The sequence below is a fragment of the Myxine glutinosa genome, chromosome 9, assembly GCF_964187855.1.
Source record: "Myxine glutinosa chromosome 9, kmMyxGlut1.1, whole genome shotgun sequence".
Lineage (NCBI taxonomy): Eukaryota > Metazoa > Chordata > Myxini > Myxiniformes > Myxinidae > Myxine > Myxine glutinosa.
In genome coordinates, this window is record NC_136269.1 from 28,628,892 (window position 1) to 28,656,762 (window position 27,871).

General features: G+C 48.5%; 1 protein-coding gene across 2 annotated transcripts in view; it reads right to left on the reverse strand.

The window, feature by feature from the left end:
* DPP3 (dipeptidyl peptidase 3) overlaps positions 1-27,871 on the reverse strand; it is a 264,499-nt gene that overhangs the window by 174,334 nt on the left and 62,294 nt on the right. For both annotated transcript variants that reach the window (XM_068129393.2, XM_068129392.2), the window contains exon 7: positions 14,286-14,416. In XM_068129393.2, coding sequence (XP_067985494.2) covers positions 14,286-14,416 — 131 coding nt within the window. The remainder of the gene's footprint in view (positions 1-14,285; positions 14,417-27,871) is intronic.

Below are 27,871 nucleotides of genomic sequence, written 5' to 3' on the forward strand. Positions count from 1 at the left end.
CAAAATGCTGTGGTAGCCCTTTTGGTTCAGGGTGCCAGTCACTCTGTGCAAGTCGCCGACTCGGGATCCAGCAAAAGAGCCCCAGACCATCACGCTTCCTCCTGCATGTTTGACAGTTGGTGTCACACACTGAGGAACCATCCTTTTGCCTACTCGACGGCGTACAAAAGCCCTGCGTGATGAACCAAGGATTTTAAATTTTGATTCGTCGGCCCATAAGACCTTCTTCCAGTCTTCAGTAGTCCACTGGCGGTGCTTCGTGGCCCAGGCAAGCCTCTTTTTCTTATTTTGCCATCTTAGCAATGGCTTTCTTACTGCCACTCGACCTGTCAAACCTGCAGCTCGAAGTCTTCTCTTCACAGTTGAAACTGAGACTTGCTTACTTCGACCAGTGTTAAGCTGTGCTTGAAGCTGTTGTCCTGTGAGCCGCCTGTCACGCAAGCTGTTGACTCTCAGAAACTTGTCTTCTGATTCTGTTGTGGCTTTGGGTCTGCCAGACCTCTTCCTGTCAGAGTTTCCTCCAGTTTCCAAGTGCCTTTTGATGGTGTAGGAAACTGTACTCACTGACACCTTGGCTTTCTTTGCAATTTCTCTAAAGGAAAGACCTACACTTTTAAGGGTTATAATGGTCTGTCTGTCTTCCTTTGTTAATTGCCATTTATGCCACGTCAACTTATGCCACGTCAGAGCTGTAGACAGGAAACTTCCTGCAGTGCAATATTGTCCAAATAATGCTTTAGATGGTGTAATAACAGTCTGTTCCAACACTGCTTTTATACAAACAGGGGGTTTGTAATCAAGTAATCAGCAGAGGTTGGGACACCTGTAGGAATTGTTTGCATCAACTTTCAAGGCTTATTTACTCGCTGCAGAACATTGCTGCAGAACAGCAGTAAGTTGTTAACCCATTACTTGTTCCCTGAAGAAGGCCTTTTTTACAATATAACTGTGCAATTTACATTATTTTCCCGTTTACCAACCTAAACTTTTTTTTTACCTCAAGCAGTTTACTGCTTACCTTTGTACCATTTCAGGTTATTCACTGGACTTGAATTGATTAAATTTCAATAAAAACTGGAAAAATTGAGGTGCTCTAAAACTTTTGACCGGTAGTGTGTATATATACAGACTTGGCATTTAATATGGAATTTTTTTTTGTGGGGGTGAACTTACTTTTCAAGATGACTTAGAACCAAAAGTTCATTGGAATTATGTTGAAATTATTCTAGATTTTGTTAATGTGACCTTTAAAAGAAACAAAAACCACATTTGACATTTCGAAGCAAATAAATTGATCCTTGAAAGTGATGTAAACTGACATCGAACTCAATTCACGGACAGTACTGTGTTAAACTTCTGTACGTTTTCCAGAAGTATCTCTTTATTTTGGACATTAGCCAAAAAAAATTTCAACAAAAGCAAAAGCTAAATTATGACTGGGATTACGGACAGTAAAATTACAGTTCAGTACTTCGTGTAACCCCCACGAGCATTCAGGACAGCACGTACACGTCGAGGCATGCTGTTCACGAGATTTGCCAAGGTTTGGACAGGAATCGCTTGCCATGCAGTGACAATAGTCTGCTGCAACTCACACACAGAGGTAGGCTGCTGGTCCAAGTTGTCGATTTGACGCATTAATTCTGCCCACAAGTTCTCTATCGGATTCATATCCGGGGACATGGCAGGCCAATCCATATGCTCTACACCACGGTCAGCAAGAAAGTGTTGGATCATGCGAGCACGATGAGGCCGTGCATTGTCATCTTGGAAGACAAAGTTTCCTCGAAAGGCTGCACTAGCAAATGGAAGCAATGTTTCTTCCAGAATGACCCTGTACTTGAACTGGTTCAGGTTTCCATTCAGAACAACCAGGTCAGTTTTGCCCCCTGCATGAAAAGCAGCCCAAACGGTCACCCCACCACCTCCAGCTTGGACTCTTTGCACTATACAATCTTCGTTGTGGGCTTCATGCACTTGTCTGCGCACTCAGACGCGGCCATCTTGACGATAGACCAGAAATCTAGACTCGTCACTGAAGGTCACGTGATTCCAGTGTCCTGGCTGCCAGTGACGGTGCTCTCTGGCCCACTGCAATCGGCGCTGGCTGTGTTGCCTGGTCAGGCGTGGCTTTCTCAGGGGACGCCTGGCACGATAGCCTGCTTGAACCAGTCGTTGGTTGACTAGCCTTCTGGATACAGGCACATTTGTCAGTTGCTGCCACTCAGCCCTAAGCCGATTAGCTGACTTGGTACGGCCATTGCGGACTAACAGGTGCAGCTGGCGATCATCTCTCCTTGTGGTTCTGCGTGGACGTCCTGGCCTCGGTATTGGAGTAGGGACACCCCTCTGAGCATTTCGTTTCAGGATCTTTGACACCTGACCTTGAGTGATGCCATACTGCCGAGCAATAGCACGCTGTTTCATGACAGAATTTCGTAAAGCCACCACTCCATGACAAACAGCATTGTCAAGTTGACGGACCATCTCCAGAGGAAGCGGAAATAACTTTTGTAGACGTGCAGCAGTTGTTTTCCACAAATACAGAACGCAACAACCCTTATATACCCGATTGTGAAGCCAATCGTCAAATGTACCTGTCCTTACATTTTGTCACGCCACCTGTGATATAATCCTGTTATTGACTTATTGCTGCGAAAGACAATCAGTGACATGGTTCTTTCAACAAAGACATCACCGAAGGGTAAAAGAAACTCACCAGATTGATATACTGAGTTCAGAACGTAAACCCAAGTCAAGAAAAAAAAAATATTCCATATTAAATGCCAAGTCTGTATATATATATATATATATATATATATATATATTGCAACAGTTAGGTGTGTTCCAATTTGGAGGCTCAATAACAGTCAGTCTACTGGTGCTGTGACGTCACTTCCACCAGAACTTTCACCAGTGTATGACATTATGCAGTATCTCTCAGAAACGGAACTTTTTGTCGAAATTTCTGTTCTCCTTGTCAAAAAATATTTTGTGTGCGTTTGGATAAAAGATATTTTTCGATAATTATCGAAATAAGTGAGTACTACTTCCTGGGTTTAATTGTGCTTTTAGTTTATGCCACGCAGCCAGTACCAGGTTCTTCCAGGCACTAAACATTATCAAAAAAACAAGGAGCTGATACTCGAGGTCCCCCGCCTTTTAGGTCGTGTGAGGAATACATTTGTAATATGAAAGCTAAATCTGGAACTGTTTTTCAAATATCGCATACCAAGCCAAGTTACCGAGATGGTTGCCATGGCAATATAAAAGTTACCGAGATGGTTGCCATGGCAAAAATGATGAAACGCAGCCGTGATCTAATCAGGTTGAGATTATGTCATGAGGAATAGATATCAAGAATATAAAAGCTAAATGTTCAACGGTTTTTGAAATATTACGTACACAAAAGTACATGGACTGATGATCAGTCGGTCGGTCAGAGCTCATTTTAATGTCCTCCGTCTCCGACCTTGACAGAGGGGCGAGGGACAAAAGGTATTATCAAAAATGAAAATACCTTACAGTAAGTATTATCAAAATGCACCTCTTCACAGAAATGGTAACTGTGATCAGCTAGACTACGGATTTTTATGTTAAGAAAATAGGCCTTTTATGTTTTGAAAAGCGGCTTTTATTTTTTTTAATGTGAAAAAATCCCGAAATATTTTTTTCCCCCGTTTTATTCATTTTTTATTATTACCAAGTTTTTCAGAAATCAGTCAAAAAAAGAACAAAAAATGGTAAGCTTTTTCCTGCACCACATTAAGCACTCTGGGCTAGTAAACAGGTAAAAAATGACGTTCAGGTACCTTTATTGCAACCGCATTGTTTGATAAGTAGAGGACTAGAAGAAATTGACAAGACCCTTTTAGGAACGGTTAAAGTAGGTGTTTGAAATCATTATCTTGGTAATGTTCTCCTTGGTGAGGCAGTGTCGGCGGTCGGTGAGGACGTTTCTGTAGACGGAGAAGGACCTTTCCACGTCGACGCTGACGATGGGGCAGTACCTCAAGAGGGGGATGTCAGCAAGCTTGACTCCAGCCGGCACACCAACCTCAGATCCGTGCTGATCTCCATCCAGGATCAAAGCCACTGTCCTCAGCACACCAATGTCGGGATTGCGCTGCAGCACCGCCTTGAACTTGGTGAGCAGGATCTCCTTACGGCAGCCTCGGATCTTTTCGAGCTCCTCCTTGGCCTGATCAAGGAGCTGGAAGGCCTTGGCCAGCTCCATGCCGGCCTCCTCCAGCTGCTTAAGGATCTTCGGGATGAACGACACATGGGCATTTAAGAAGACCAAACTGAGCTTGATGTCTGCCTTTCCGAACAGGTCCTTGGCACTCCGGATTGCCATCGCGTCGTCATCGTTCAGCTGGTCCACAATGTCCTTGACGGCCTCGAAGTGCTCGGCGTAAAACACCGCGGCGTCGATCCACGTCCCCCACCGAGTCAGAATGGGCTCCGGGGGGAGAGAAAGATTGGGCTGCTGCTCCTTCCAAAAGACAACACGCGACGGGGCTTTGACGAACACCTTCTTCGTCGTGGCAATCAGGTCGTTGACGTCCTTGAACATTTCTCGGACTGTCTCGCAGACACGGTGGAGCGCGTGGGCAATGCAAGTCACATGCAGCAAGTCCGGGAAGAGTTCCTTCAGGGCATGGCCGGCCTTGATCATATAGGCCGCGGCGTCGCTGACGAGGACCTTGAGGCACTCCGGCTTGAAATCAGGCCAAAGATAGCGCAGCGTGTCATTGACTGCACGCACGATCTCCCCGGAGTTGGTCTTCTCCAGAAACATGCACTGGACGAGGTGGGGACGAAAGTACCCCTCCTTGGACAAGCGTCCTGCAATGATGTTGGCCACATATCGACCTGCCGAATCGGTCGTCTCGTCGACGGACAGCCAGATGGGCTGCTGTCCGAGGTCGGCACGGATCCCCGCCAAGGCCTCGTCGTAGCACTTGTCGAGGTAGTGCTTTCGAATCCAGCTTTCATCGGGGATCTGGAGAGTGATGTGCTTCTCCAGGAACGACCGGAGGGCAGGGTTTTCCAATTTCGACCATGGGATGCCAGCGGCCAGCATGGCCTGGCACAGCTCCTGAGCCACGATGTCGCACTTGTGCCTCTTTCCACCACCAAAGTCCTCCATGGTGGCTTGCGTGACCGTTCTCTTCTTCTTCAAGGCCAAATTGCTCTTGTGGCGGTCTCCTTGGACATGTTGGGCCAGCTCAGACTTCTGCTTCGCCCGGAAAGTCTTTTCACAAGCTCGACAGAAAGCCGTGTCACTCGACACGTACTTGAAGGTGGCCCCATCGCCGCCAGCATTGAATTCCTTCAGCCACTTGTCACGAAGAGCAGCACTCATCTTGATAGGAGACTTGTTCACACTTTGTGTACACTCTCTCACTGTAGTACACCGCCTCACTGCTGTACACGCTGGGGACGCAACGCACGCAAGTGGATGCAACGTTTTGTTTTTGAGATCGATCGCAGTTAAAAATTTCGATCGCAGTTTAAAATTTCGAAAAATTCCCTAATTTTTTTTAGCGTTGCCAGACATTTTCGACCAAAAAGGGCATTTTATTTTATTTTTCCCGAAAAAGGGCGAAATTCTTTTTTTCTCCGAAAATAGCAAAATAATTTTTTTGCGCGCAAAAAAGCCGTTTTATGTGAAAAAATATTTTTTATTTTTTCACATAAAAATCCGATGTGCAGTGATCACATGTGCACCATCAGCACATTATGCGAGGGTCCTGACCAACAGAGGACACCTGCCACGCATTCACCCTATTTCGGAATCCATTATGCAGTTTACAAGGACTTTGTTTTGTGGACAGGAAATAAGATATTAAAGTTAAAAAGGAACTTCCAGCTATAGTTGTCAGCTGTTGAAGACACAGAAGTGCCCACTGCTAAAAGCAATGTCAGCTGCTACATTGCTACCTGCTGTTACAACAGGCAAAACCTAGGCTTTAGGAACCTTTGGAGATTCCATATATACAGCTCAAAGGTCAAGCTTCATCTCACACATACACTTTCATAAAAAAAATAATGAGTGCACGCACGCACACACACACACACACACACACACACACACACACACACACACACACACACACACACACACACACACACACACACACACACACACACACACACACACACTTGGAGACCTGGGAGGGCTCCATTCAGCACTTCTAGGTCGCACCGTGCCTTCTGGTTGGGTTTGCATCAGCGGGAACGATGGTCTGGCGGCAGACAGGCTTTTCGTTCGTTGAGGATGATGCGTTTTCACAGTGTGAGACATAATCCGTGGCTAATACTCACCATCACAGCCATGAGGTACCATTTTCATACACACATATACACATATACACACATACACACATACACACACACACACGATACCACCCTTAAAGGACAATAGCTTCTAGAATCTAGAGGAATTGTGAATGAAAACACGATTGATAATAACAAGTGGATGAGGCCTCCTATTGTTGCTCATTCCATTGCTTGTTGTATTCAACTAAAGGAACACTGTCCCATTGTCACCTTGCTATTCCATGAGCCTCCATTTCATGTCCAAAAAAAAATGGAAACCAAAACAGCACAGCACGAACTTAGAGATATTCATGCGAGTCCTGGTGTTTTCCAAGGTTAGACAAATTAACATGTCAAAGCTTCATCTCAGAACTCCTGACATTTAGACAACATTTTTCCCCCATAATGGAAATTTTGGCGTCAGGAAGAGCATCCGGCCATAAAAACATTGCCTCAAACAGGGAGCTGTAGCGGCTACCGCTGGGTTTTCACAATCGCCTTGCACCTATCAAGGACGCGGAGCGATCACCATGCCGGGCTCGTCCAGGACGCCCGGGCAGGCCCGCCCTCAACTTGCCAGGCCGCAGCCAGGACGCTCGGCCACGCCCCCTCTCGCCTTTCCTGGGCAAACGCTCCGGGATAATGTGTGTATATATATTGCTGCCCGATAAACGGGCTTTTCAGAGTACCTGAGTGTTTTGTTTGAATAAAGCAACTCGGCCGAATTCCAGCTTTTTGTCGCGTCCATTCTTCCGATCGACGTGGGAGCCCGAGCTCCTTCATTGGTGACCTACCGACATGGACACGGCAGTGGCCCTTAAACTGCCTACCTTCTGGGAGGCTCACGCGGCGGTTTGGTTCGCACAGGCGGACTCCCTGTTCGCCCTGCGAGGCATCACGGCCGACGACACCCGCTTCCACCATGTGGTAGCAGCGCTCGGTTCAGCCACCGCGGCCCGCGCCCTGAGCCTCCTCGAGAGCCCGCCAGCCACTGACAAATACGGCGCGATTAAAAAGCTCCTCCTCGACGCTTTCGCCCTCCCATCGGCGGAACGCGCACGGCGCCTGCTCGACCTGCCCAAGCTCGGTGACACGCGCCCTTCCGAGCGAATGGACTACATGCTTTCGCTGCTCAGCGAGCACTCTCCGGCATTCCTGTTCCGGGAGCTGTTCCTCCGTCAGCTACCTAGCCCGGTACGCCTCGCCCTGGCAAGCACGACGATCACGGATCCCCGTGCCCTTGCCAGGGAAGCCGACAAGATCTCCGCTGCAGGCCAGCGCATCGCAGCAGCGACCTGGGGCCCACCGCCGTCCGACGCAACACCCATGGCGCCCGAGCACCCGGCACGGTCGACGACCGAACTGCCGACGCAATTGGCAGCCGCTACACCGAGCCGACCACCTCCAGCACGACGACCGGGGCCTCCACCTGACCAAGCGTGGTGTTACTATCATGCCAGGTTCGGACAGAAGGCCCGGACATGCCGACCCCCGTGCACCTTCGGCAGGCCGGGAAACGGCCGGGCCGACGTTCATTACCAGCCATGAGCGCCGGCCACACGGGCAACTTACTGTTCATCACGGATAAAGCGTCCGGACGGCGCTTCCTGTGCGACACCGGCGCCCAACTGAGCGTCATACCCGCCTCTGACCAGGACAGGCAGTCCGCGGTATGCGGCCCCTCCTTGGTTGCGGCCAACGGATCGGCCATCCGCACTTTCGGCCCGCGCAACGTCACCCTCTGCTTCGGCGGCCAACGCTTTGCTTGGACGTTTGTAACCGCAAACGTGCCCATGGCTCTGCTAGGCGCCGACTTCCTCTGCGCACACGGACTGCTGGTGGACGTCCAACGGCGTCGTTTAATCAACGCCAAAACCTTCAGCTCCCTGGTATGCACATTGAGCAGCTCCGCGCCGACCGAGCTGGCATGCGCCCTCCCGGCGGCGAACGAGTTTGCTCGCCTGCTCACGAAGTTCCCGGCCCTCACGCGGCCAACGTTTTCGGCCGTCGCAGTACGGCATGGGATCGAGCACCACATACCAACCACGGGCCCGCCGGTCTACGCCAGAGCCCGCCGCCTCGACCCAGCCAAGCTCGCCGTGGCCAAAGCCGAGTTTGACGCTTTAGAACACCTCGGCATCGTGCGGCGCTCCGATAGCGCGTGGGCTTCGCCACTACACATCGTCCCAAAGCCAGGGGGCGGCTGGCGCCCATGTGGCGACTACCGCCGCCTTAACGACGCTACCACCCCCGACAGGTATCCGATCCCGCACATCCAAGACTTCTCCGCCCGTCTGGCGGAACGGGTCATTTTTTCGAAAATTGATCTCATACGGGGATATCACCAGGTACCTGTCAGGGCGGCCGACGTCCCCAAAACGGCAGTCATCACGCCGTTCGGCTTATTCAAATTCTTACGGATGCCGTTTGGTCTCAAGAACGCGGCTCAGGCGTTCCAGCGCTTGATGGACGGCGTGCTGCGTGACCTGCCGTTCCTTTTGGTTTACCTGGACGACATCCTCGTCGCCAGCACGTCCCGGGCCGAGCACCTCCTCCTCCTCCGAACACTGTTCGGGCGCCTCAGCGAGCATGGCCTCATCGTCAACCCGGCCAAATGCCACTTCGGCACGACGGCCGTTGATTTTTTGGGCCACCACATCACCAAGAACGGGGCCGTGCCGCTGCCAACCAAGGTCGAGGCCATCACCACGTTCCCGCGTCCCCGCACCATAAAGGCCCTGCAGGAATTCCTGGGAATGGTGAATTTTTATCACCGCTTCGTGCCCCGCGCTGCTCAACTCATGCGGCCCCTCTACGAAGCCCTCCGGGGCAAGCCGGCCAAGCACGACATCGCCTGGTCCGCAGCAATGGACGCCGCCTTCCAAAGCTCAAAGCGGGCCCTCGCCGACGCAACACTGCTCGCTCCCCGGTGCTCAACGCTCCCATCGCCCTCACCACGGATGCCTCCGACTACGCGGTGGGCGCCGTACATGAGCAATGGGTGAACGGGGTTTGGCAGCCACTCGCTTTTTTCAGCCGGCAGCTCCGGCCGAACGAGCTCAAATACAGCACGTTTGACCGTGAGCTCCTCGGTCTACACCTGGCCGTCCGCCATTTCCGCCACCTCCTGGAGGGCCGACCTTTCACGGCGTTCGTCGACCACAAGCCGTTGGTTTACGCAATGGCCAAGGTCACGGAGCCGTGGTCGGCCCGCCAACAGCGCCACCTCTCTGCCGTGTCGGAGTTTACCACGGACATCCGGCACATCGCCGGCAAAAACAACGCCGTGGCCGACTGTCTTTCCCGGGCCAGCGCGAACGCGGTCCACCTGGGCGTGGACTTCGCGCTTATGGCGGCGGACCAAACCACCGACACCACGGTGCAAGCCCTCCGGGCGGCGGACACGGGCCTCCGCCTGGCCGACATCCCCTTCGCGGACACTGTCCTGCTCTGCGACGTCTCCCAAGGCCAGCCTCGCCCCATCGTGCCCGTCACCTGGCAACGCCGCATCTTCGCCTCCCTCCACGGCCTTTCCCACCCGGGCCGGAAAGCTTCCCAGAAGCTGGTGTCGGCGCGATTCGTCTGGCACGGCCTTCGTCGGGACGTCCGCGATTGGACCAGCACCTGCACAGCCTGCCAACAGGCCAAGGTCCACCGACACACCCAGGCCCCGCTGGCACCTTTCACCGTGCCCGAACGACGTTTCGACCACGTCAACGTGGATCTGGTGGGCCCCCTCCCCCCGTCACGGGGGTTCACACACCTGCTCACCATGGTGGACAGGACCACCAGGTGGCCGGAGGCCGTTCCCCTCATCTCCACCACCACCGCCAACGTGGCGCAGGCTTTCATCGCCACCTGGGTCGCCCGCTTCGGCGCACCACGCTGCACGGACATCTCGTCAGACCGCGGACCACAGTTCACCTCCGAGCTGTGGGGCGCGGTCGCCCGCAACCTGGGGGTCAAGCTCCACCGTACTACGGCCTACCACCCCCAAGCAAACGGGTTGTGCGAGCGATTCCACCGCTCCATGAAGGCCGCGCTCATGGCCGGCCTTCAAGACGGCGGTTGGGCCGACCGGCTGCCGTGGGTCCTTTTGGGCCTCCGCACGGCCCCCAAGGAGGACCTCCAGGCATCCACCGCCGAGCTTGTCTACGGCCAGGCGCTACACGTCCCGGGTGAATTCGTGCCCGACGCTACCAGCCCCTGGTCCGCAGCTCACCAGCGCTCGGACCTCCAGGAGGCCGCCCGACGGTTTGCCCCTGTGCCAACATCCCACCACGGTGACCCCCAGTCCTACGTCCCCCCCAGCACTTCGCACAGCGGAGTATGTTTTTGTGCATCACGACGCACATCGGGGGCCACTCCGGCCGCCGTACGACGGGCCCTTCCGGGTCCTGCGACGGGACGACAAGTCGTTCGTCATCGACATCGGCGGCAGGTCGGACCGGATTGCGGTGGACCGCCTCAAGCCGGCGCACGTGGACGTCGACCAACCACCACGGGTGGCCCTTCCGCCGCGGCGAGGCCGCCCCCCGTCCACGGTGCCCCCCACTCGACCGCCCACCACCACACCGGACCCCCCCCCCACGACCCGCCAGGGGTCGCTTCGGCCGGGTCATCAGGACCCCCCTCAAATTGACCCTGCCGGTGCAAGTCGATTCTGGGGGGACGTGTGTAGCAGCTACCGCTGGGTTTTCACAATCGCCTTGCACCTATCAAGGACACGGAGCGATCACCATGCCGGGCTCGTCCAGGACGCCCGGGCAGGCCCGCGCTCAACTTGCCAGGCCTCGGTCGGGACGCCCGGGCATGCCCGGGCAGGCTCGCCCTCAACTTGCCAGGCCGCAGCCAGGACGCTCGGCCACGCCCCCTCTCGCCTTTCCTGGGCAAACGCTCCGGGATAATGTGTGTATATATATTGCTGCCCGATAAACGGGCTTTTCAGAGTACCTGAGTGTTTTGTTTGAATAAAGCAACTCGGACGAATTCCAGCTTTTTGTCGCGTCCATTCTTCCGATCGACGTGGGAGCCCGAGCTCCTTCAGAGCCATGATTGTCATGGGGCCCGCAAGGCTAACCCCTACTCTAGCGGGGATAAATGGCCTTTAAACGATCATTCATTCATTCATTCAATGGAATAAACAAAGGACACATGCATATACTCATATACTTTTGGTTTCTAAACTTTCCCAATACTTATTTATGAGAGCGTTAATGATCACATCAGGGTTGAAAGAAAAACGGGATTTAAAAGTAGTGCTATGGCTGTCCAAACTTTATGGCTTCCTGAGTGTGACAAGGCTGACGTTAAGACTCTGCTGAGAGAAATTTTGAAATGGGATGCTGGAAAGATTACAATGTCTGTTGCAAATTGGAAGAATATTGAGTGGGCTGGATTTGAATGTCATACAATCTAACGTACGTTATTTTCCCTGTACTCGGACAAAATCCAATTCCTTGAGTGTTGATTCTCTTCACATACTGCCCCTACAGGGTACCTAGCCACACCTAACTGATCATGAACGTTTCCACTGCGAAGAATTTGCCCTTGGACAAGTCACTACTCCATTGCATCTGGATACTGCTGAAGACGAAGAAGAAGCCCTAAATCAAGACAGGAATTTAGAATTTGGGAAGGGCACTGCAAGCTTAGTCTTTTAAAAAGATACACCAGAAACGTTTAACATCCATTCTTCAAAGCAAATGTTAGCAGATGAGATTGCCGATTTAAAATCCTCTTTAAAGGATGGCATACTCATAGGTGTACCACCCTGCCTATGAAACAGCACGATGAGAGACCACAGTCGGGACCACCATCACACTCGGACTGCACAGCTCAAAGATGATTATGCCACTTCAGCCCGAGCTCCCCGAGTTTGCCACTAACCAATTCAATTATTTTTGTCGAATCCTGTGCACGTTATCTCACTCGTACAGTTTTATTCTGATCTGCCTCGTCACTATAATACAGGTTCGTGTTCAAATGGCTTATTTTATGAAACCACAAGGAACTGACATATCCATTTTCCTTGCAAAACATTACCTTCAAACTTCCCCAACTTGAAAGCTTCCAGAATTAGTGAAATATATAAATTGCACAATGTCTTTAAGTTCAGCCATTCCGAGAGGAAGGTTACCCGTGCCGTGCCACCGAAGTTCCCCGTTACTCGTGCCACCGAAGGTGGACAGAGGTTATGTTTTCACCTGTTTGTCTGTGTGTCTGTGAGCAGGATATCTCAAAAAGTTATGGACGGATTGGGACAAAACTTGATGAACAGGTTAGGTGTCTGACAAGGCTGAATTGATTAGATTGTGGTGAAGATCCGCATGAGGATCTGGATACTCGAATTTTTAATGCGATTCTTCACAATTGGAAGATCGGACCAAAAACGATATATAACAGATTTTTCAAAATGTTGTGGACGGGTTATGACAAAACTAGGTGGACGAGTTGGTTAGTTAACAAGAACAAGCCGATTAGATTTTGGTCCAGGTCAGGACGCGGATCCGGCCTATCAGAGGGATACAAAACATGAACTGTTCAGCCTGGCGAAGGTATGCGTTTTGCCGTGTGCCATTCTACGAGGGGCAGTCAAATAAGTAACCTTAAAATATTTTTCACAACTTGTTTATTGCAATATTGCATGTACATGTGTAACAACTGTGTCTGTGGTCCCTCTGGGTATGTAATGCTCTACAAGTGGGCCTCGGCTACCCCAGAAGAGAGTCAGCATCACTTTTCCAGTGGACGGCTGTGTGCTGAATTTTCTGGGCTTTGGTGAAGTTGAATGGCGCCACTCTTTGCTTGCCCTCTTCGTTTCTGGCTGAAAGTAGTGGACCCAGCTTTCATCCCCAGTCACTGCACACTGTAAGAAAGCGCCGTCTTCTGTTTCGTAACGTCGCAGAAGTTCTTCACATGCATCCACTCGCCATTCTTTCAGTTCAAGTGTGAATTGTCTAGGCACCCACCTTGCAGACACTTTGCGGAACCCCAGCACGTTGTGATTGATATGGTGTGGTGATCCATGGATAATGTTCAATCTGGGGACCACTTCTTCCTGCGTAATGCGATGGTTTTCCTTTAGCACACGCTCAACTCCTGCAACCATTTCTGGTGTGTCGGTTGTGTGAGGCCGGCCTGAGCGAGCAGCGTCTGCCACACTGGACAGACACTCCACTTTTAAACTTCCTGTCCCAGTCATACACCTGCTGCAGCAATAAACATGCATCACCATATTGCATCTTCATTCTGTGATAGATTTCACTGGGATTCACACCGTCACTTCCCAAGAAACGGATGACAGAACGTTGCTCTACCCTGGTGCATGCTTCCAAGGGAGCAGTCATCTTGGAACTGCTCTACTGACGTCACACGCTCAATGTTGCCAGATCTAAAACAGGCAAAACATGACTCTTACCCATAGATATAACATATGTCGTCCACAACTACACACATTACATTCTCAAATTAATATCACTATTTTAAGGTTACTTATTGACTTATTCGGCTATCACTAATTTCTTCTATCACTAATATCTATCTATCACTAATATCTATCACTAATATCTATTCTATCACTAATATCACTAATATCACGGCTAGAATTTAAACCTCTTAGTTACCTATTTCCCCCCTTTAATTTCTTCTAACCTTACAAGATTCAAATTCTGGCACAATCACAGGATCTATTCGTTTTTAAAATTATTTGAAATAAATAATGTATGGGCTCCTTACTAATCAGTGCAAAAATAATACAGAACACAGTGTGATTTGTCACACAACTCAAGTGAGGTGCAGTTTGTTGTAAACTCCCTAAAGATAAATAATGGGAGATATTTGCTATTCCACAAGCTGAAACTTTGTGTAAGGAAAAGAAGAAGAAAGTAGCAAAGGATACCCTACAAAATAAAAGACAATATCATTTATCTTTTAGTTCAATATATCTCTAAAATTCTCACCTTGGCCTTTTTCAGGTTGGTCACAACCCGAGAGAGCAACAAGCTGTAATCTCCACGTTTCACAGTAAAACTCTTTCCTTCAAACTGATGGCTTCCACACTTGTTGTCCTCCTCTCCTTCAACTGCACCATCTGTGAAAATGATGAATCTGTGAAAAGTACTTTTTCCTTTTAAGCACCTGATAAAAAGGTAAAAATTGAAGCCAAATGAAGTCCTCTTTTAAATACCGAAGTTCATATTATATCAAAACTAGTGAGGTACCCATGCTACGCACGGGTGGGAGGCCAGAAGCAAACAGGCAATGCAGATACGGCGAATGCTAAAGCATGAAACCAATAAATTCCACATTCCTGTAGCACCTTCAGTCGCACGTCAGTCATGGATAGCAAGTTCGTGAAGGACTTCCATGAAAAACATACCCGTACAAACGGGTACATTTGTTCTATACCCAGTCAATGACGAATCTGCATGTGGTGATCCGTGAATTTCACATTTAGAAAGTAGAAACCGTCACTGCATTTCGTCATTCACTTGAACTCGATATCTCTTTTTTTCAATCCAAACAGCATAACTCCAATCACAAATTAAATAGCATTAATATAAAAAATAAACTTTTAACAATATTCGTGACATAAACAAATATTTAAGCCTGATGTGAAGTTCCGTATGGTTGGGTGAATACAATTACGAATTCAAAATCGTAATTGTATTCACTGAATTCCAATCATCAATTTATACTTTTTTTAAAAATACTGTTTTAAATGACGGTTGTATTGGGATATTATCAAACCAGCTCATTGACGTAATCTGTCCACTTCTGCATTCGCCGCAGGTTCGTAATTCATCAGGATTTTCCTCAATTCCGCACTGAAATGTTCATGAAATACTGTTCAGCCGTTTTTAATTTTCATGTCATGTTCTTTTGGTGAATTATCGTAGGATTTTACTGCAGGGGTTCCAGGAAATCGTTGCGATCGGTGCAGCTGTTTTTGCGGTACCCGGGACAATAACATTATGCGGGAGTCCAAACCTGAAAATGCTGGAGACCAAAGCTGAAATTGGAAAAACAATATAGCCTATTTTACTCCAAGAGGTCCCAGGATTACCCACCCAAAATATGGTTGCGATCGGTTCAGCCATTTTTGCGGTACCTGAGAACAGACGGACAGACGGACAGACATTTGGTGAATTATAGTAAGATGGTAACATCACGTTCGGTCTCCAAAAGACCACTCTAGAACTCCAACGAGGTTCAAGGAACAAATAATGACAATACTTTAGGAATCTTGTGGAGATTAACTGCATGAAGATTAAAAATTAAACAAAATGAAAACAGCAGTGCTGTGATACTTTCTCCAAATAGCCTCAAAAGTTGAAAATAATATGCACCAGCCATTAAAGTTTGATAACTACTGGTGCATATTGATTTTGTTACGAACTAAAACAGCACTCTTCAACGTCGTGATGTCGACTGATGTGCTTCCGGCCACATTATTGCATCATTATACAGTCACGTGAAAAAGTAAGTACACCCCATGTAAAGTTTTGACTTTTTCAACAGATTTCAACATACAGCTATTTGAGCTTCATTTCAACAATATTGATAGATAAAGGTGATATAATAAAACAAATATCATGAAACATTTACATTTTGTAGTCCATTGTATAATTTAAATAAACATAAATGCAAATTTCGCATGTGGAAAAAGTAAGACACCCCTACATTTATCACTACTTCAAATACCTAAAATTAGAATCAGGTGCACCAGCTCAGGTGCAAATGATTAGAACATCATTAGAGAGGATCTTGGAGGAACCTGTCTTATTTAAACCTCAGACATTTAGTTTGGTTTGCTCTTTGTTGTTGAAGTGTGTGGCATCGCCATGCCTAGATCAAAAGAGCTCTCTGAGGCCTTCAGAAAAAAGGTTATAGATGCCTACGAGACTGGGAAGGGATTTAAAAAGATCTCCAAACAATTTGAAATCAATCATTCGACTGTCCGGAAGATCATCGACAAGTGGAGAAGATTCCAAACAACTGCCAACTTGTTCAGGCCAGGCTGCCCCAGCAAGTTCAGCCCGAGAGCAGACCGCAAGATGCTGAAAGAAGTCTCAAAGAACCCCAGAATGTCATCACGGGACCTGCATGTAGCTCCTACCACTGTTGATGTCAAAGTGCACGAGTCGACCATTAGAAAGAGGCTGCACAAATTTGATCTACATGGGAGGTGTGCCAGGAGGAAACCTTTGCTGTCCAGAAAGAGCATCAGGGCAAGACTAAAGTTTTCCAATTAACACCTCGGCAAAGACCAGCTCTTCTGGAACAATGTGCTCTGGACAGATGAGTCAAAGGTAGAGCTATTTCGCCACAGTACCAGAAGACATGTTTGGCGAAAACCAAAGACAGCATTTGACCACAGTAACCTGATACCAACTGTAAAGCATGGTGGTGGAAATATTATGGTTTGGGGCAGTTTTGCTACATAAGGGCCGGGGCAGCTCACCATCATAAATCCACTATGAATTCTTCATTGTACCAGAGTGTGCTTCAGGATAATGTGAGGCCATCTGTCGTAGAGTTGAAGTTCAACTGCAGGTGGACCTTGCAACATGACAATGACTCTAAACATACCAGTAAATACACCAAGGAATGGCTGAAAAGAAAGAAATGGAGGGTTCTGGAATGGCCAAGTCAAAGCCCGGATCTAAATCCCATCGAGATGTTGTGGGGGGATTTGAAACGAGCTGTGCATGCAAGAAACACCTCAAACATCACACAGCTGAAAGAATTCTGCATGGAGGAGTGGGCAAAAATTTCTCCCAGTCGATGTCAGAGACTGGTAGACAGTTATAAGAAACGCCTACTTGAGGTTGTTTCTGCGAAAGGGGGCAATACCACCTATTAGAGCCAAGGGTGTACTTACTTTTTCCACATGCGAAATTTGCATTTATGTTTATTTAAATTATACAATGGACTACAAAATGTAAATGTTTCATGATATTTGTTATATTATGTCACCTTTATCTATCAATATTGTTGAAATGAAGATCAAATAGCTGTATGTTGAAAGATGTTGAAAAAAATCAAAACTTTACATGGGGTGTACTTACTTTTTCACGTGACTGTACATACCTGTACCAAGTTTGACTTGGTCCACTTCAGCCATTCTTAAGTTATTGCAGTAACAACAACCTAGTACAGACTCTGACCTTTGACCTCTTGACCCCATAATCGAATCAGTTCATCTGTGCATCATCTATAATAATAAAAGGCAGTGTCCATCCATCTGTCTGTCTGTCTCCTCCATAACTCCAAATTCATGAAACCTAGCGGCCCCAAACATTGCATGGATACAACTGGACCTCCAACAGATTGCAATGATGAAAACTGGGTGTTTGGGTGTGTTATAACACGCTTTTTGAAGATTAACGAGGTGCTCATAAGAAAAAACCCCTAAAAAGCCTTACCAATATGGCGGCCCGCCAACTTGGTCAGCCCACTGCCACTCGCTGGGTTCTTAAGCCGCCATTTTGTTTCAACCTATTGCCCGATTCAAACGTGCCTTGCCTTGGAATCACAATCGATTATCATTACATAATTTAAGCATATCATCAAAATCTGGATTTGGATATGAGGTTTGGATGCTGTCGACTAAATAAATACCATCTCAGATCATCCCCAATCCAAAACCATGATCTTTTTGGCCCTTGTTAACCTCACCCAAATCCCTCCTCCGTCCAAATTTCCAGTTTTCCCTCCTGAGAGTTTCCTTCTGTGTCCATCTTGCCTACCCTGTACATCGTCTACTGCCCCTCATTCCTCCCCATACCCATTGTTTGTCCGCCTCCCTTTGCCTTGGCCTCCGGATCTGCTGTGTCTGTGTCTGTCTCTGTCTCTCTCTACTGTTCCTTTTGTCCTGTTATGTCCTGATCCGTTCAGTGTAATAGCACGAGCTCTTCCACGAGCCTCGACTATGTATACAAAAAAGAAAGTGTTTATTATTTTCCAATTTCTCAGTTCTCTCTTGAATGCAAACTTCCTGCCCCCCATCACTGGGTGAACATAAACCCCTTTGCTTTTCCATGAACCTCCATCTCTGTATATAAATGGCTTAACAAAAAGAAATGTGATTTCTGGCACTGGATGAGTGTTCAAGGGGCACACCATTAAACAATTGAACTTTAACAACTGTGCAGACATAATTCTTTACTTTCAAAAGTGTTGTTCGACACAATGGAGATTGATTCTGAGGGATTGCAAAACCTTGCAGTCAAGTAAAACATGGATTCTAAAAGTATTCAAGTATATATATATATGTTGCCATTACCTCTTTACATGGCCCTCGCAAGTTGGCCCTCAAGAGTTTGGAACCGCGCCGAAATCTATTCACTAGAACAAAGAACTATCATACTTGATGAACCATGATTTTGCTGGCAAGAGAAAATTTTATTGAAACAAAATATTGATCAAAATTAAATCACCTGGATAAATAATTCTGCACGCATAATTACAAGAACACATTCTTTGTTCTTATCAACATGCAATTTAAATCATGCCAAATTGCAGCACAATATGCAAATATGCCAAGGTGAAGGTTACTATTACAACCTGGATATTCAGCAACATAACGTCTGTTGAGCAGGATGTCAACCTGTTTATCCAATATGGGTACAGTCTTGTATTTTTGGCTGACAGGATGGCTTTGAGGTATGTACACTCGCCTCCATGCTGTCTATCCTGGGTTCGAAACCCAACCAAGTGCCAAGCTCTCTATTCCGGGTTTGAATCCTGACCAGCCTCCAAACTGTTTGTCCATGGTTTGAAACACGACCAAGCTCCAAGCTCTCTATTCCGGGTTTGAATCCTGACCAGCCTCCAAACTGTCTATCCTTGGTTTGAAACACGACCAAGCTCCAAGCTCTCTATTCCGGGTTTGAATCCTGACCAAGCTTCAAGCTGTCTATCAACAACAACAACAACAGCAACATGCATTTTAAGGCCATTTTCCCTGCTAGAGCGGGGGTTAGCCTTGTGGTCCGCATGACAATCTTCTCCATTTTGCCATATTTTCTGCATCTCTGCTTGTTAACCCCCTTGCACGCATTTCTTCTTCGACCATCTTTAGCCAAGTCTTTCTCGGTCTTCCCCGTCCTCTACTTCCTTCTACATTCATTTCCATCACTCTTCTCAACCAGTCACTTTCATCCTTCCTCAACACATGACCAAACCATCTCAACCTGTTCCTCTTCACAGCATCAATCACAGGCTCTATTCCCATCATCTTTCGCAATTCATCATTTGTCTTCCTCTCTCTCAACGATACTCCGCACATCCACCGAACCATTCGCATTTCCACCCTTTGTTGCTGCTCTACGTTCATTACCCATGTCTCGCTCCCATAAATCATAACACTTCTCACACATGCAGCATACACCTTTCCCTTCAGCTTCAACGACACTCCCCTCCTCATCAGCACGCCACTCAGTTCCCGAAACTTCCTCCATGCACATCTCACTCTAGCAACCGTTGCCGAGTCTGATCCACCTTCTCCATTCAGCATGTCTCCGAGGTAGCAAAATGATTTCACACCTTCCAGCTTCACACCGTCTCCAAGATCCAACTCAACATATCCTCCATCTGCAGCTCCCTCTGTGCACAACTTACATTTGAATGTATCTGCCACACTGGTTAATGACCCTCTCAGACCACTACATTTTTGATGAACCCACTCAGCGCACATTGTACATTGAATGGAGTTCACTCCGACACCCTTCCTGCACACAGCACACGGCCACTTCCCAGTTCTTTCCACCTCACCACGTGCTTTACCACTTGCCATCACCTCCGTCTTTCCTATATTCACCTTCAGACCTTTTGTCTCCATACATTCCTTCCACTTGTTCATCTTTTCCTTCAGTCCATCCATACTTTCAGCAATCAACACCAGATCATCTGCATACAACAACTCCCATGGTAAACCCTCCTTTACGTTCTGAGCCAGCATCTCCATCACAGCTACAAATAGTAGTGGACTTTGTACCGACCCCTGATGCACTCCCACCTTCACCTCAAACTCTCAACTGTTCCCGTCCTTCGTCCTTACAGCTGTGCGTGCTCTTTTGTACATTGCCATAACTACTCTGATCAACCATTCCTCCACTCCTAACTTCCTCAATGCCCATGTCAATACTTCGCGTGGAACCCTATCGAATGCTTTCTCCAGATCAACAAACCCAAGAAACAACTTCTTCCTCTTCTCCATGTACTTCTCCTGCAACTGCCTCACAATAAAGAGCGCGTCTGTCGTTCCTCTTCCTGGCATAAATCCAAACTGCATTTCGTCGATCTTCACTTTATTCCTTATCCTCCTCTCCAACACCCTTTCCAATACCTTCATTCCATGCTCCAATAACCTTATCGCTCGATACGAGCCATAGTCCAGAGGGTCACCTTTCCCCTTGTATAGAGGGACGAGGGTACTCAGTTCCCAATCCACTGGAATGCGGCCTTCTTTCACCACCAGATTACAGATCTCTGTCATTCTCTTCACACCCCAACTTCCTGCTGCCTTCAACATATCTCCCACAACTCCCGTCGGCCCTCCCGCATTTCTACTCTTCATTGCTTTTATCGCTTTTACAGCTGTAAGGACCCTGGTGTTGTGCTAGCGGCTAGGGTGCCGGCTTAGGATCCTAGGATCCTGGGTTCGAATCCCGGTCGATCGCTGAATTAACGTCAGGGGGGTTGACTCAGCCTGTCATCCTTCCGAGGTCGGCTAATTGAGTACCAGTTCACTGGTAATTCCCTGTTTGTCGTTAAAGGCGGCAAAAAGGGTTGGCGTCAGGAAGGGCATCCGGCCGTAAAACATTGCTTCAAAAAGGGGACCGAAAAACAACAACAACCACGGTTCCCGAAAAAGGCCAACCCCCGCTTTGCGGGGAAAAATGGCCTCTAAAGGTGTTTTTTTTTTTTATTATTGCTTTTATCGCTTCCTCAACTTCCTTTTCAGTTATCTTCTCTGCCCGTCCTAAAACTGGGTTACTCTCTATGTTGCCATCCCATTCATTCTCTGTATTCAAGAGCATTTCCATATATCTTTTCCATCTTCCTTTAATTCCATCTGGGTCCACAATGATTTGTCCCACTTCATCCTTCAAGCAACTCACCCCCATCACATCACACCTCTCTTTCGCTATCTGCTTTGCAATCCTGAATACCGCTCTCTGACCCTCTTCCGAATCCAAGCGTTCCCCGAACATTTTCCGACATGCCTCCTGCGCCTTTGCTACCTCTTTCTTTGCAGCCTTCTTGGCTGCTTTATAACTTTCATGCTCTGCTTTTTCTGCTCCCGTACCCTTCGCCTTCTGCCACTCCTTGAACTTCTTCCTCTTCTCGTCAATCCTCTTTCCAACTTCATCATCCCACCACCATGTTTCCGAGTGCCTCGGTGGTCCTTTTGTCCATCCACATACCTCACCAACGGCTCCCAACAGACTATCTTTCATTGACATCCAACCACGTTCAAGCTCAACCACATCATCCTCTACCCTACTCAGCCTCTCTGTTAATGCCTCCCTTACTGTCACCTCTTTCAACCAGCACACCTTCATTCTCGGTTGGTGCTTCACCCGCCGAGCTCTCCTCGCACCTTTCACCCTTATGTCGCAGACAACCAAGTGGTGCTGTGAAACAGGCTGACCAGTTTACGTTTTGTATCTGGATCTGGATTCGGACCTTAACCAATATCTAAATCTTAACCAAAATCTTCAAAATAATCTCAATTCGTCCTTGTCACCCATCCAACTTGTCCACCAAGTTTCGTCCGAATCAGTCAATAACTTTTTGAGATATGGTACTATATATATCATTTTTTGCCCCATCTCTCAATGTTAAAGAATCGCTTGAAAAAATTCCAGCATCTAGATCCGGATCTTCACCAAAATCAAATAATTTGCTCCTTGTCACACACCCAACCTGTCCACCAAATTTCATCCAAATCCATCGACAACGTTTTGAGATGTCCGGACCGACAGACAGGGGTGAAAACATAACCTCCATCCACCTTTGATGGCGGAGGTAATAATGGTACAGTATTGGTTCACAAGTTATCAAGTGACCACTATATTCGTCATGTGTGTGCGTCTGTCTGTGTGTGTGTTTGTCCGCAGCATAACTACCCGATGATATCATCCGATCTTGATGAAACTTGGGTGGGAGGTTGATATCATGATCGAGTTGTGTCCTGCCTAGAGTGGGCATATTGCACCCATTGTGGGCAGAGCCACGCCCGAAAAAGATGTCTTTTTAGGGGGTAATCGAGTTCAAGCTACATCTTCTCCGAGGGGTTTGGTGGAATCTGACAGGGGTTTCGATGTTTGGTTAGGCCAATGTCATGTGTCTAGCCCCACGACCCTCGATGTTTCATTTCTTTCTTTCTTTTTTTTCTTTTTTTTCATTTCGTTTTTCACCGAATTTTCGTTATTGTGCAGCTAACTAACCTCATAACTGATTATACATTATTTTCAATCTCATTTCAAGGTCAGTAACCTTCGTTTTGACATTTCCGGGCCTGTTTCAGTTATAGTCCGTCCTTTTGTCATTGAATACCGCTCGCTCGTGAACCATCGTCGTCTCCTGACTTGTTGTAAACTATTTTCACCATAATACCCTTCACTATGCAAACACCTTGCATGGCTGGATCTGCAAACTGATGATCCTCTCCTGCAATTTTCACAATTGAATACAGTATCAACATCAATAATTATCAAAACCTTTTGATGAGAATGTTTTTTTACAGAAAGTTCCCCGTTCAATATAGCACTTTCCACCAAGAGCCGTAATTTTAACAGACACACAATATAAACAAAACAGGTCATGAGAGTCTAGACTGGCTTTTTGTTTTTTTAAAGCAATGGCACCATTTTGTTTCTTATCATTCACAAATGTTATAAAATAATCGAATCATTCAAAATTAAATTAAAAAGACAAAGGACGTACCACAGTTTTTACTAAGTTTTGGTGAAAGAAGAAGAATTACAAACGTTTGAAATATTTTACAAAGTGGTGAGCAATACAGTACACTGTTCAGCATGTGCAGGTCACATTTGCATTCAACACATACCAGGAATGCTTAATCAAGCATTTGAATTCAGAGGAAGAGAAAATGTTAATCACACAGGGGCCAATTTTAAATACCACTTGTAACAGTAAGAACCGCCTTTAGAGGCCATTTTTCCCCGCAGGGTGGGGTTTGGCCTTTTTTGAGCACCGTGGTCCCCTTTTTGAAGCAATGTTTTATGGCCGGATGCCCTTCCTGCTGCCAACTCTGTTAGTCGCCTTTTGCGACATGCAGGGAATTACCAGTGAACTGTTACTCAATTTGCCGACCTCAGAAGGATGACAGGCTGAGTCAATCCCCCTGGCGTTAATTACAACGATCGACTGGGATTCGAACCCAGGATCCGAGGATCCCAAGCCGGCACCCTAACCATTAAGCCAACACCAGGCTCACTCGTAACAGTAAGGTAATAGCATTACTAGCACAGGAAGAGCTCATTTGCATTCATTCCCAAATCACTTGCACAACATAGAGTTGCAATGGTGTGACGACAAACGGGACACGTGCTTGCTCTCTCACGCACGCACGCACGCACGCACACACACACAATATATATTGTTGCGGATATGAGATTGGCCTCCATCCATATCCGCTTGTAAATATTCCCCTATTTCCCCAATACTTCCCAACTATCCCCAATCCCCCATTCCCTAGTCCCATTTTCTGTAAACAACACTCTGTAGACCCGACCTTCCCCTATTTCCCCCATTAAATGTCGCATCCAGGTCCACCGCATCTCACGTAGACAACTATAGGACATCTTGCTAGTTATTCTTAGTCTATGTCAGTTAAGGACTCGTTTCCATTAATTCTGACTCTTCGTTGCACCAGAATGTGATTGTATGGCACCGTTAGAAAGTTTAGGACCTCCCAATACCTCCCCGCAGCTCTTCCTCATGGTACAACAACAACAACAACAACAACAGCGGCGGCAGCGCGGGGAGTGTGCGTCCTCGCTCTGGCTTGGTTAGCCGCCATTGAACATGTGCTCCGACGGGGTTACCACGCAGGGGCTCGCTGTCAGCTCCTCGTCAAGGGCGGAGCCCGGTAACCCCCCGCACCCAATAGAAGCGGCGGACCGATCCCATCTGGGGCGGAGCTAACGAGCCGAGGGCGTGTCACTCCCCGCTGAGCATGCGCAGGAAGAGGGAGGTGACGTCAGATGCGCCCTCAGCTTGGAGAGAGAAGACGCCACCTCCGAGCGCTGCAATACCTCCCCGCATCTCTGGACCGGACCGCGTTTGAGTCTGCCCCTGAGCCAAGGTGCACCTTGTGCTATCGACTGCCTGTCCTTCCCTGCCATCAATCCCCGTGTAAGTCAGTCTTGTTCCGTTTGTCTGTGGTCTGTCGGGGATAGATAAGACTGTGTTCTAAGTGCCCATCTTTTCTGTGCTTTACCTCTTACCTTGTAATCTACCCCTTTTCTGCATCACCAATTATATCCTCCTCCGGAGGTCTTGAGAACTGTACCCCTTGTGTCGTTTCATTTATCCCAGCCGTTGTGTCCTTTCCATCATTGATTTAGCGTAGCGCGATTCGGCCAACGTTCGAGTGGAATCGGGTGAGTTGGGCGGGATCGGGTTCTAATCGGGGAGTAACTGTTCGGACGCGGTAATACACCACCGCTCGGTCAATATAACATCTGTCCGCGATCCGCAACAATTGGTGTCGAGGAGTGAGATCGGACCCGAAGCGCGCTTCACGCGCTCGAAATTATTAACGGCGAAATTTGATTTTGTTTTACAAAAATAAAAACCCGAATTTTGAAAGTCGCGCTATGGCAGATCAAGACGGCTGGGTTCCGGTAGAGGAGAGTGAGGCAGGGTCGATCCAGGACCAAATTGAGGGACATGAGGAGAGCGAAGCAGTGAGGGTGGCAGGGTCGCAAAATGGCGTCCTCGCGCACGAGGTTACGGGCGCGCAAAATGGCGCCTCGCACATGGCCACGGCGACCGCGCCCGCGACCGTAGTAGCGCCGCTGGTAGATTTGGACCTTTTTTTAATACAAATGAAGGCCCATATGGCCCAGAATAGCGAGAAAATGAGGGAGGACATGGGGGCCAATAGCCAATGGTTAGAACAAAGGATGGGGTCCAATAGCGAGAAATTGAGGGAGGACATGGGGTCTAATAGCGAGAAATTGAGGGAGGACATGGGGTCCAATAGCGAGAAATTGAGGAAGGACATGGGGGCCCAGATCGGAGGGTTAGGGAGTAGAATAGAGGGATTAGACAATAGATTAGGGGAAATACAGGAGGGGTTAATGGGGGTAGAAAACAGAATGGCCGCTCAAGAGAATCAAATGGAAGGGATGCAAAAGGGGTTAGAGGGGTTAGAAAACAGTATGGAAGGCAAATTGAGGGACATGAGGGACCAAGCGGAAAGGGAAGTTAAAAAATGGGGCAGCAGATAGAGGGGGTCAGAATGGGGGTAGAAACTAAATTGGATGCTCACAGGGAGGAAATGGAGCAGATGAGGGTGGCATCTGGGCAGGAGATGCAAGTGATGGGAGAGGAGATCAGAAGAGGTGTGAGTGAGGAGGTCGGAGGAGTGCGCGAGGAGGTGAGGCACTGTAAGGAGCGCATGGAGAAGGAGGTGAGAAAGGGGACTGTAAAGTTACAAGGGGGCATAGAGGACCTGACGCAGGAGGTGGAACAGCTGACGGTGGGACAGACTGAGTTAGTGGAGCAGGTACAAAGGAACACTGCGGTACTAGGAGGGTTAAAAGCGACACAGAAAGAACTAAAAGACGACTTGATAGCGACGAGGAGGGAATGTCAGATGGTACGTGAGGGACTGACAACGAGGTTGGACGAGGTGACAGAGGTAATGGAGACGAAGGACCGGCAGGTGAGGACGCACATGGAAACGGTCAAGGTAGCCTTAGAGGACGAGCTTGAGGAGACGTACCGGGACATAAAAGAGGTGAAGCAGAAATTAGAAGAAGTGGAAGAAGGGGTGAGCGAAATTAAGAAGCGACGGAGAGAGGATAAGAAAGACATAAAGGAGGAAGTAAAAGAATTGGTCCAAAGTCTGTGTTCGGATCGTGATGATGTGCTCATTAACCGGATGAGGGATTCGCAGGTGATGGAGGAGAAGCGAAGAGAAAGAGGACCCGGTGTAAGTGGTGACCAATATGGTCGTGCGTATGATGCGCCAGGTGATTTAATAAGCTTGGGGGTCGAGATGGACCCGGGTGTTCGTGAGAGGCCGTTGGTGAAGTGTGCGACAGGTCTGGTGTGCGAAAAAGGAGGTGTGCGAGAAAGTCCGACTCTGGGGTGTGTAAGAAAAAAGTGCGTGCCAAGGAGTGAGGGTGCTGTCGAGAGTGAGTCGGTCGTAGCGCGTGTGCGAGGGAGCACATGGAAGCGCGTAGTGAGGAGTGTTACGGAGGGTGTAAAGGGAGAATGCACGCCTGTGGTGAGTGTTACAGAGGATGTAACGGGAGAGGGTGTGCGAGAAAGATGTGTAACGGACAGGTGCATGGGGAAAGAGTGCGCTGTCAAAAGTAAGGAAGAATGCACGCCTGTGGTGAGTGTTACAGAGGGTGTGACGGGAGAGTGTGCGCAAGAGTGTGCGCGAGAAAGGTGTGTAACGGACGGGTGCATGAGGAAAGAGTGCGCTGTCGAGAGTAAGGGTGAGTGCGCTGTCAAGAGTGGAGGTGAGAGTAGTAAGAGTGACACGGAGCGTGAGTTGGTTGTGACAGGTGAGAAAGGAAGCACACCTGGAATGGTAGAGCGTGTGTGGGAATGCACGCTGGAATTGGTCGTGAGGCACGTGGTTGGGTGTGCGGGTGAGAGCACACCTGTGATTGTCACAGAGGAGGTGACCGAGGAAGGGGTGCGAAGAGGTCTGTTGGTGAGGTGTGCGAGCGACGAATGTGTGCCAAGGTGTTCGGTGGTCAGGTGTGTGACCAAGTCTGTGAGTGGAATGAGTGTACCTGGGTGTGTTAGAGAAGGTACGACGAGGAGCATGGAAACGGCTGGATGTGTGAGCAAGGAACGGGCTGGGGGGTGTAAGCATGCAGGTGAGGCATCGAAGGTAACCGGGTTAGAGGTTAGAGCGACTTTTAGCCGAATCGGGCCCTCGGTGCGTGCCGGGCTTCACGTGCCGCGAGGACCAGCGGGGATCCGAGCCACGGCGGGTTCGAAAGGACCGCCGTACGCGATCCACGCTGGGCCTCGCTTTGAACGGCCGCGTCCGTGCTCCACTAGGCGGAGCTGGCAGCCCGATAGGAAGGGTCGTCATGGCGACCACTTTTTGTTGAGGCATTCCGGCAGGTCGAGATCGGGCCATGGGATGGCTCCGTGCCGAGATGGTGCGTGGGATCTCGGCCCGGGTAAACCTCCTTCCCTGCACCGAATGCGGGATGTATCCAGCCGCTGGCACCAAACAACCCGCATTCATGGCTTGGCTGTACGAAGCCGAGCTTTAGAAGTTAATTGGCGCACCGAGAGGCATTAGTAAGTA